General features: G+C 37.7%; 1 protein-coding gene across 1 annotated transcript in view; it reads right to left on the bottom strand.

Moving 5' to 3' along the window:
* LOC102523029 (UDP-glucuronosyltransferase 1-6) overlaps nt 1-11,837 on the bottom strand; it is a 74,949-nt gene extending 63,112 nt beyond the window's left edge. The window contains exon 1 of the mRNA XM_006191128.2: nt 10,896-11,837. Within this exon, the coding sequence (XP_006191190.1) occupies nt 10,896-11,750 (855 nt within the window). The 5' untranslated portion in view covers nt 11,751-11,837. The remainder of the gene's footprint in view (nt 1-10,895) is intronic.
* Between the last annotated feature and the right edge of the window lie 234 nt (nt 11,838-12,071).

Here is a 12,071-nt window from a genome sequence, read left to right as displayed (position 1 = left end):
TAAGAGGGAGGAACCAGAAGAAATGATGCAACATGGGAAACATGTTTGTATCCTAATTCAAATAAATCAACTGTCAAGAGACATTTTTTCCCATTAAAAAAAAATTCTGGTTACGTATACATGACGTAAAATTCTCCATCTTCGTCATTTGAAAGTGCACAATTGAGTAGAATTCAGTCATCGCGATGCTGTGCAGCCATCACTGCTATCCAGTTCCGGATCAATTTCATCACCCCAAGAGGAAAGCTCTTCTCCATTAGGCAGTCACTCCCCAGTCCCCTATCTTCCTGCCTTTGGCAACTGCTAATCTGCTTTGTGTCTCTATGGATTTGCCTATTCTGGGTCTTCTATATGAATGGAATCAGACAACATGCAGTCTTTTGTGTCTGGGTTCCTTCACTTTGCATTATGTTTTCAAGGTTCACCCACGTTGCAGAAGGTATCAGTACTTCATTCATTCTAATGGGTGGGTAATATCCCATGGTGCAGATGGACCACATTTTGTTTATCCATTCACCAGTTAAAGGACATTTGGCTATTGTGAATGGTGCTGCTACGAGCATCCCTGTACCACTCTATTTCAGTACTTGATTTTCCAGTTCTTTAGGTAATATACTCAAGAGTGGAATTGTTGAGTCATATGGTACTTCTGTTTCACTTATAGAGGAGGAATTACCAAATTGCTTTCCGCAGCAGCTGCACCATTTTACATTCCCACCAGGAGGGTATGAATATTCCAATTTCTCCACATTTCTGCCAATGCTTATTTTTGTTTTTATTAAGTAGTTATCATATTGGCTGTGAAATGGTATCTCATTGTGGTATTGATTTGCATTTCCCTAGTAATTAATGATATTGAGCCTATTTTCATGTGCTTGTTGGCCATTTCTATATCTTCTTTGGAGAAATAGCTATTCAAGACCTTTGCCCATTTTTTAATTGGATGGTTTGAGCTCTTTATCTATTCTAGATACTAGAACCTTATCAGATACATAATTTGTAAATATTTTCTCCTATCTTGTGGGTTGTCTTTTTACTCTCTAGGTAATGTCCTGTGATGTACAAAAGTTTTTCATTTTGATGAAATTTAATTTATCTGTTTTTTGTTTGTTTCTTGAGCTTTTAATCTTATATCTAAGAAACCATTGCCAAATCCAAAGTCATGAAGATTTACTCCAATGTTTTCTTCTAAGAGTTTTAGCTTTTATATTTAGGTCTTTGATCCACTTTAATTCCTGCATATGATGTGAGGTAAGGATCCAACTTCATTCTTTTGCATGTAGATATCCAGTTGTCCCCAGCACCATTGGTTGAAGAGACTATTCTTCTCCCACTGAATGATTTGGACAGCTTTGTCAAAAATCAATTGACCAAGGATGTATGAGTTTATTTCCAGATTCTTAATTCTATTCCACTGACCTATATATAAAAGACATTTCTTTTTGAGACTATTGAGGAAATTAATTATAGACTGTAAAGTAGATAATATTAAAGAATTTCTTTTTAGGTGTGATAATGATAATGTGGTCATGTAATAAATGTCTTTTACTTTTTATATTTAGTGAAGTATTAATGAATGGAATGACATATCAAGGACTTCCTTTTAAAAATGACAGTCAAAAAATGTGTTTAAGAAAGAGAAAAAGGAGATAGATGAATCACTACAGAAAAATACTGAAAATTATTTAACCTGAGTGTGTATATATGAGATTCATTACCCTAAGGTCTCTTCTTTTGTGCATGTTTGAAAGCTTCGAGAATTTTTTTTTTGCTTAAAGTTCACTTTAAATATAACTTTTATTTTTTTATTTTTTAATTATTTTTATTGAGTTATAGTCAGTTTACAATGTTGTGTCAATTTCTGGTGTACAGCACAACTTTTCAGTCATATATGAATATACATATATTCATTTTCATATTCTTTCACATCGTGAGCTACACAAGATCTTGAATACATTTCCCTGTGCTATAAAGTATTAACTAGTTTATTTATTCTATATACCCATCAGTATCTACAAATCTCTAACTCCCAGTCTGTCCCTTCCCACTCCCCTCTCCCTGACAACCACAAGTTTGTATTCTATATCTGTGAGTCTATTTCTGTTTTATATTTAAGTTCATTTGTCTTTTTTTTTTTTTAGATTCCACATATGAGTGATATTATATATTTTTGTTTCTCTTTTTTGCTTACTTCACTTAGAATGACATTCTCCGGGGACATCCATGTTGCTTGCTGCAAATGGCATTATGTTGTCGCTTTTATGGCTGAATAGTATTCCATTGTATAAATATACACAGCTTCTTTATCCAGTCATCTGTTGGTGGACATTTAGGTTGTTTCCATGTCTTGGCTATTGTAAATAGTGCTGCTGTGAACATTGGGGTGCAGGTGTCTTTTTGAAGTAGGGTTCCTTCTGGATATATGCCCAGGAGCAGGATGACTGGGTCATATGGTAAGTCTATTCCTAGTCTTTTGAGGAATCTCCATACTGTTTTCCACAGTGGCTACACCAACCTGCATTCCCACCAGCAGTGTAGGAGGGTTCCCTTTTCTCCACACTCTCTCCAGCATTTGTCATTTGTGGACTATTGAATGATGGCCATTCTGACTGGTGTGAGGTGATACCTCATTGTAGTTTTGATTTGCATTTCTCTGATAATTAGTGATATTGAGCAATTTTTCATGTGCCTATTGGTCATTCATATTCTTCCTTGGAGAATTGCTTGTTTAGGTCATCTGCCCATTTTTGGATTGGGTTGTTTGCTTTTTTCTTATTATGTCATATGAGCTGTTTATATATTCTGGAGATCAAGCCTTTGTTGGTTTCATCGTTTGCAAATATTTTCTCCCATTACATAGGTTGTCATTTAGTCTTACTTATGGTTTCCTTTGCTGTACAGAAGCTTGTAAGTTTAATTAGGTCCCATTTGTTTATTTTTGCTTTTATTTCTATTTCTTGGGTATACTGAAAACTTTGAGAATTTAAAAGCAGAAATAAACAGTCATGGTGAGGGGCATTAGATTCCCCCACTAATAGATAAATTTGAATTTAACTTTTGGAATGGAGCCAGAATCTCAGAGAAATAAGGAAGCACAGGTCTTTTATTGCTGTGTAAACTCATGCTGCCTCCAGGTCTCCAGAGCTGGAACAACTACTCTGAATTGTATAGACTGAACCCAGCGGATCTGGTAATCAATTCTACTGGGACTCACCAAAAACTGAAAAAGACTGGAAGTGATTTCCTTTTTTTTTTTTCCCCTTTAAAACTATTTTAAAGTTCTCCTGAATGATGATCTGCCATCCTTGTTAAAGTATTTAATTACATCCTTGACTATCATCCCCCTGGACAGACTCAAGGAGACTCTGTGATAGGAAACTTTCAAGAAAACTCCCTCCAGGGATCCTGAGACACAGCCCACAAACACACATGCACACACACCCGAATACCTACACACAGCGCACACTCTATCATCAATCGATGTTTCCTTCTTCTAGGACAGATGAGATTCAAACTATGACTCCTGTTCTCAAGCAAGGTAAACTGCTCAGCAAACTGTGTGTCTTACCAAGAGACTGCCTGCCCATCTGAAATAAGGCAGGAGAAATATATGGTGTCCTTAGGTCTTTTGATGAAAATTTGCTTGTGTAGTTATGTTGTATATAAAGGCTCTTTGTTAAAGGGTCCTCTTTGAGATCAGAATTGCTCTCTGAGAATTATTCTTACTTTATAGTTATATTTATAAGTATACATATGTTTTAAATTCTGTATATAATATGTATTTTATATAAAATTTAAATAAATATACATAAATGTATAATATATAAATTTTAAAATATCTATATAAACTTTCAGCTATAGGAAAGCTTAGGATACATATAATCCTTTAATAGATATATAAAACCATATATTTTATAGATACTTATAGACATATGTAACTAAACATATGTAAAACCATATATGGTTCAATATGTTTTATAGATTTCTTTCTGTAAGTGGTGGCTATAAAATCCATTAGGTTTTATATATCTCTGACCTGCTCCAGATGACCCATGAGCTGCAATAAACTGGGTATGGGGTCAGGAAGCTGCAGGGCCTCACCCTCGGGCAGAGGCGGCAGGTGCAGGCAGCAGCTGGCTGGTGCCCAGTGGGGCTGTGGACAAAGAGCAAAGGGGAGAGGCCCAGCCTCTCAGAGTCCTGCAACTTGCCTCCCCTTGCCAGCAAAAGAACCACAGCCTGGTCTTGCCAAGAGCAGAAAGCCATGCCTAATTCCAACAGGCCTAAGGTGGAAGGCTCTCCAGTTTCTAGAAAGAGCATTATTTCACTTTCCCACGAGGCCAAAAAGTCCCTCATTCACCAAACATCTGCTGAGCACTGGACTAGACCCCCAAGGACGAAAAAAGGTCAAGGGGTCCATGGGATATCTTTGTACCTTCTACCTCATTTTGCTGGAAATCTAAAGCTCCTCTCTAAAAAATCAAGACTATTTTTAAAAAGGATGGAGACTCACCCCTGGCCTCCAAGAGTGCACACACCACAGGGAGACAGACAAGGCAATGATGCCCCGCAGGGAGCGTAGGGCTCGCCTCTGCCAGCTGTCTGTCTGACAACCGTCTGCGGAGTGACAGCCGCAAGGTTTAGACCCACGGTCACTCCTCGACAGCCACAAACAGGAGCCTCTGGGCAGCCTTCAGCTCGCCTCTACCAGCTTGAGTCTGTGGACAGTAATTCCAAGTTAATACGAGCTCAGCCGAGGACCTCTCTGCAAGGCCCCAGGTACCCGACAGAGGTCACACTGGAAAGGGTTGAGCCCCTGCTCCTTCCTTCCCTCCAAGGCTGGTATGGGCCTGGCTCTGTCCCAGCCTGAGGAGAGGGTGGCCGGTCTGAGCCTTGGTGTCCAAAATGCCACCGGCCTATGCCCAAGAGAGCAAAATGGGCAAGGCAGGGCTGGCAATGGACCATCTGTGAGGCTGGATGCCTCTCCTCAGTTTTCCTGACAGCCTTCCCATCCCAGGTCTGAATCACCTCCTCTCTGGAGCCCCCCTGATTTCCCTAGACTCCAAGCTCCCCTTTCTGTGCACTTCTGCACATTGTGTGCTCAGATCCACTTTCCAAGTCTGTCCCCTGGACCAGAACTGCTCCAGCCCTCTGACCTTTAGCACAGACCTAGCCCAGTAGGATTGCAAACTTAAGCCTGGAAAATTTCAATGGGAAACCATCATATTTCAATATCTCTTGGTAAATTGCACGATAGGTTCCAAGTAAAGTCTATAGAATTAAGTATCTTATCCAGGAAGAAAGAATGGGCTTTTGTTTTTTCTTTTGGGAAGCTCTAGTCCAGACTGGGGTGTGCAGTAGAGAGAAAATCCAACCATGTGACCCAGGAAATGTCCCATTCCTTCGGAGGTGGGGGACAAGATTTCTGCCCATGCCCCTAGAAAAGAGCCAGAAGTGAGACAACTGAGGAAAAGGGCAGTCCAGTTGGGCCAGGACAGAGACCGCTTGTCCCCTCAGCCACATGGGTCAAGGGACATGTGTAAGTCCTACATGAGGGGTCCCTGGGGGTTGAGAAGTTTGCAGAATTACACTGTTTCCAATACATTTGTTGTTACTGATGAGAAGATGCGTGCAGGGGGAGTTTTGGAACCCAAACTGTAGTAGCAAAAACATGACCTTTGCACCCAATCGCAGCACCTTTCTTAAAAAATAAATGCATACAGAAACCATGGGCCCACAGGCGACCAGAGGGACTTAGGTTATCTTTCTAATGTTTTACATTAAACTTATTGCTACTCTGAGTAACCTTGCTTTGTACCAGGAGCATCACTTAAACTAACATATTTCTTATTAACTGGTGATGTAATTGTTTTTCAGAGTGAATAGAACATTACAATATATTTAAATTTTATGTTTCCTCCTAGATTCCCCTTCTTCAGGTGTCGTACCTCTGACTTTTCCCTGGGGGCCCAGCAATCTTGTCCCCCACCTCAAAGGGACTGGAAAATCTGAGCGACCTGATTTTTATTTGACTGATGAGCTAAGAATGGTTGTTACACTTTTAAAGATTTATAAACAATCAAACAAAAACAAACAAACAAACAAGATTATGTGACAGAAACTGTATATGGCCTGCAAAGTCTAAAATATTGACTCTGGCCCTTTCCGTAAAAGTTTGCCAATCCCTGCCATTGCAGCTTGAATTTACACAAACAAAATAATATGTTCTCTGCTATATGGAATCACTTAAATTCCCTTTTAGCACATGTGTGATGAAAAGTGCTTAACTATTTTTTTCATTTATTTTTACATTTTTCACATTATTTATTACATTTTTACATATCTTATTATTACAATGTTGTGTCAAATTCCAGTGTAGAGCACAAGTTTTCAGTTATACATGAACATACATATATTCATTGTCACATTTTATTTCTCTGTGAGCTACCACAAGATCTTGTATATATTTCCCTGTGCTATACAGTATAATCTTGTTTATCTATTCTGTATATGCCTGTCAGTATCTACAAATTTTGAAATCCCAGTCTGTCCCTTCCCACTCTCCGTCCCCTTGGCAACCATAAGTTTGTATTCTATGTCTATGAGCCTGTTTCTGTTTTGTATTTATGTTCTTTTTTTTTTTTTTTTTTTAGATTCCACATATGAGCAATCTCATATGGTATTTTTCTTTCTCTTTCTGGCTTACTTCACTTAGAATGACATTCTCCAGGAGCATGCATGTTGCTGCAAATGGTGTTACGTTGTTGTTTTTATGGCTGAATAGTATTCCATTGTGTAAATATACCACCTCTTCTTCATCCAGTCATCTGTTGATGGACATTTAGGCTGTTTCCATGTCTTGGCTATTGTAAATAGTGCTGCTATGAACATTGGGGTGCAGGTGTCTTTTTGAAGTAGGGTTCCTTCTGGATATATGCCCAGGAGCAGGATGACTGGGTCATATGGTAAGTCTGTTCCTAGTCTTTTGAGGAATCTCCATACTGTTTTCCACAGTGGCTGCACCAACCTGCATTCCCACCAGCAGTGTAGGAGGGTTCCCTTTTCTCCACACCCTCTCCAGCATTTGTCATTTGTGGACTTTTGAATGATGGCCATTCTGACTGGTGTGAGGTGATACCTCATTGTAGTTTTGATTTGCATTTCTCTGATAATTAGTGATATTGAGCATTTTTTCATGTGCCTGTGGATCATTTGTATTTCTTCCTTGGAGAATTGCTTGTTTAGGTCATCTGCCCATTTTTGGATTGGGTTGTTTGCTTTTTTCTTATTATGTCATATGAGCTGTTTATATAATCTGGAGATCAAGCCTTTGTTGGTTTCATCGTTTGCAAAAATTTTCTCCCATTCCTTAGGTTGTCGTTTTGTTTTACTTATGGTTTCCTTTGCTGTACAGAAGCTTGTAAGTTTAATTAGGTCCCATTTGTTTACTCCTGCTTTTATTTCTATTGCTTGGGTAGACTGCCCTAGGAGAACATTTTTGAGACGTACATAAGATACTGTTTTGCCTGTGTCTTCTTCTAGGAGGTTTATTGTATCTTGTTTTATGTTTAAGTCTTTGATCCCTTTTGAGTTGATTTTTGTGTATGGTGTAAGGGAGTGTTCTAGCTTCATTGCTTTATATACTGCTGTCCAGTTTTCCCAACACCATTTGCTGAAGAGACTGTCTTTATTCCTTTGTATATTCTTGCCTTCTTTGTCGAAGATTAGTTGACCAAAAGTTTGTGGGTTCATTTCTGGGCTCTCTATTCTGTTCCATTGGCCCATATGTCTGTTTTTGTACCAATACCATGCTTTCTTGATGACTGTAGCTCTATAGTATTGTCCATTCAGTTAAACTAAATAAATCCAACACTATCGTCTTGGCTTCTGTGTGTGTCTGTGTGTGTGTGTGTGTGTGTGTGTGTACCTAATCTGGGTGAAACTTCCTCAACTATGTGAGGGTCCTGGTGCCCTCACTGGGTAAGGCAAAGTGAGCAGAGGCCCTTACAAAATGTTGTCCCAGCCAGACTTGATTTAGGCTTTAAGTAGTAGGAGCTACATAAACAGAGTGTCCACAACGTAATCTCACTGAGCATATAATCCATCTATAACCACTCCTTAGTTCAAAGCAGAAAGAACCCTCAACATATGAGAAACTATGACCCTATTACAAAATACACTGAGACTTACAAGCAGCCAGGTCAATCGATAAAAATGAATAGTACTTCCCTAATAAAAGAATAGGCTGAGATAAGCCACCAGGTGTTTTATCTGGATTTATAGACTATGCATTTGCCAGGAATCTTACTCCTGTGTTTGAAAAGTACTTTTCAACTGCAAGTGATTAAACTCTAATTCAAACTGGCTAAATCAACTATTCAAAATTATTCATAAACTATTGAATAATTGTTTTGAACTAATGATTCAACTTCAGTAAAACAAAATAAGAGGTATGAATAAGGGGGGTATTATTTGCAGATAATATTGTACACCTAGGAAATCTTATAGAGGGACGGGGATAGCTCAGTGGTACAGCACAAGCTTAGTATGCACGAGCTCCTGGGTTTAATCCCTGGTATTTCCCTTTAAAAGAGAGAGAATTATTTCTAATTGAAGGAAAAAAGAAAGAAATAGTACAGATTAACAAGAGAAATTAGTAATATGGCTAGATCGAGATAAATGTGCAAAAAACAAAATTATTCTCTAAAAAATGCCCTATTCATGATAGTTTCAAAAATAATAAAATGCCTAGGAATAAATTTTAATAAGAGAAAATAAAAGATATCAAAGTCAAATGCAGATTTTCATTGGCAGACATAAAACAAGATCTGAATAAATAAAGAGAAGTACTATATTCTGAATAGAAAAAGCATAGCAAAAAGATGATGTTAATCTTCCTCAAATTAGTAAAAATATTTTACACAATGTTAACAGAAATCTAGTGGTTTATTTTTATTTTTTGGAACTAGATAAAACAATATGCAGTTTTGTGAAAGAGAGTAAATTATGAGAATCACCAAGAAAATTTGGAAAAAAAGAATAATGAGTATGAGGCATGCTCTACCACATGTTAAAACTTATTACAAAGCTACCATAATCAAAATATGGACTGGAACATGAATAGATAAATCAGTGGAACAAGACTGAAAGTTCAAAAGCAGATGCAAAAAAATATGGAAATTTAAAATATGATAATGTGTTTCAATTCAATGGATGAAAAAGGATTTTTCATTAAATGATGTTCGGACAATGGACAGTCTATTTAGAAAAATAATAAAGTCAGACCTTTATACCATGTAAAGTTCTCATTGTAAGAAATAAAATTAATGTTGGAGGAATTAAAGCATTAAAACATAATATGGAAAAAATGCTTATGTATGTCAAGCTTGGAAAGATCGAAACAAGCTGAAATCCAGAAACAATTAAAGGAAAAGTCAACCAGTTTGAACTACCCATAAATGAAAATCCTATATAAGGGCAGATGAAAGAGATTAAAAATATTCACAAGGAAAAAATTATTTGCAGCACATATAAAAAGTTGTTAATATTCCCAATACTCAAGAGACTTGAGATAATTATATTACTATTAATTATGGTAACTATAAAAAGAAAGCCCTATAAAAATGATTTAAGAGGGAATTGGGCATAGCTCAGTGGTAGAGCACATACACAAGGTACTGGGTTCAATCCCCAATACTTCCACTAAAAAAATATTTTGGGGGGTGGGTAATTAGGTTTTTATTTACTTATTTATTTATTTTTTTTAACAGAGGGACTGGGGATTGAACCCAGGACCTTGCGCATGCTAGGCACACACTCTACCACTAAGCTATACCCTCCTCCCCACCAAATATTTTTTAATGATTAAGGAATGTGAATACATACTTCACAAAAGAGAGAATGCAAATGGCCAATATATCTATGAAAACAGGAAATAAAAATTGATACAGCCATGGAGAATTTTTTTTGCCAAAAAATTTAAAACTTGGACAACATCTGGAGGTGGAGAGGGTAGGCAAAAACAGAACTCTTTTGACCTACTTCTGACCAAAGCATCAAGTTGTTCAATATTTTGATAGCAATCTGTCTAATTTATTAAAATACAGCATGTGCCTCCCATGTGACCCAGCAACCCTACTCCTAAGGACTCTCGCTTATGGAGATAAGAACAAGACAATAGAAACACAAGAAGGTAAAGAAATTAAGAATGTTTAATACAATCTTGCTTATAAAAGCAAAAGTGGGAAAAGCTATTAATATCTATCAATAACAATAGCTATTAATATTGGTTAGTTGAATAAACTACAAAATAAAAGTAAAGAATTTTATGCAACTATTTAAAAGAATGTGACAGATTTGTGTGTACTGATTGTAAAGATGTCCACAACTTACTGGCAAGTCAAATAAGCAAGGAAAAGAACAATATGTCTAGTCTGGTGGTAGACTGCATTTTAACAAAGTGAGTATGAGAATTTATGTTCGATATGTGCACATGTATTAATAATTTCAGAAAAATCGGGGAAAATGCACACAAAATTGTTAAAAGCATTTTCCTATAGGGGGTGGCACTGGATTAACCAAAATCCATTTCTTACTATATTTTCCAGTATTTTTCCAAAAACAGTATTAAAAAATGCAGCCTGAAAATTATATACAATTACCTCCTCCTCCTCCTCCTCCTCCTCCTCCTCCACATACATACATATCAGAGAGGGCAGCTTTATAAAATTTGATAACACACAATTAAATGAATTGGCACAAAATAATTTGGTCAACCAGAAAGAAATTACAAATGCAAAGGATATAAATGACAAATCACAGTTTGGTAAGGAATCTTTTTTTTTTTTTAATGTCCAAAGTTAGATTATTCTTAATATGCTAAAGGACAAGTAACTTACCTTTGGCAATGGCTTTCTCTCCTGGCAGTTGATGCCACCAATGAAGACCACGTTGGGCATCACAGGCTTGGGATAGTCCAAAACAAAGTCCGCTCGTAACAACCAAATTGATGTTTGGCTGAAGAGATCATATGCTGTGACAGGCGTTTGGAAAATCTCAGAGGCAATATCTTCAACGTTTTTGTAAAAATAGTGGCAAAATACACGTTCCTCCAAGTGCCAGATTTGGTTCCGTACTCTCTCCCTGAAAGTCATGACATCCGAGAGCGCCGTGAGGCCTCTAGGGACATAGGAGAGAGCCATGGGACTCTGAGTGCCTTCTTCAAGGTAGTGGCAAAATACTCCCCTACTGAAGATCACAGATGGGAGTGAAAAATATTTGGCTACAATTAAGCCACACATATCAAAAGGATCTAGAAACACTGCATCAAAAGAACTCTCTTCTAAGTATTTGACTAATTTTAAGTCCTTAAACAGACTCCTACAGTGTGAAAATAAATCATCAAAAATTTTGTTGGCTGGACTCATTAAGAAAGAAAATAAACTTAGCTGTGGATTTTTCCACTGAAAATCAGAGAAAATCTGGAACTCACGATTGAAGTCCTCCAGAGTGTAAGTCGTGGAATAAGTCTTCACTGTAACATTGAATGAATTTCCCAGGTGCCAACTCACCTCTGGTATGACTAGGACCACCTCATGCCCTTTGTGGATGAGCTTCTCCACAACCGAACGCATGGTAAACCAGTGGCTCCCATCCATGGGTACTACCAGCAGCTTGCCTGCCTCAGCGAAGCCAGGTGTCAGCAGCAGACACACGTATAGAGGAAGGAAGCCGGTTAAAATTGCAGGAGCCATCAGATTAACTGCAGCCCAGAGCAATTCAGCTACCTGGATTCAAAGCTCATGTAACATGATAGCCAGAAGTGCAGGCACAAAACCTGTCCCAGGAAAGGGCGTGTATTTATACATTAACTAAAAAAAAAAAAAATTCATTGCCAATGATTTACTCATAAGAACAACAGATGAATAGCAGTGCTGAAATACTAGTATTATGTGTTCCAGATGAGAATGGCTTTTGATCTTTGCCATGGGCAGAGGTCACGCGCTGCAATGCCCTTTTAGAAACAGAATTATTAAGCAATGCTTTTGGACCCTGAAGACTCAGAAAGATAAGAA

Source organism: Camelus ferus, chromosome 5 (assembly GCF_009834535.1).
Source record: "Camelus ferus isolate YT-003-E chromosome 5, BCGSAC_Cfer_1.0, whole genome shotgun sequence".
Taxonomy (NCBI): domain Eukaryota; kingdom Metazoa; phylum Chordata; class Mammalia; order Artiodactyla; family Camelidae; genus Camelus; species Camelus ferus.
Note: the sequence above shows the minus strand (reverse complement) of the source record. Positions and strands in the feature narration are given on the sequence as shown.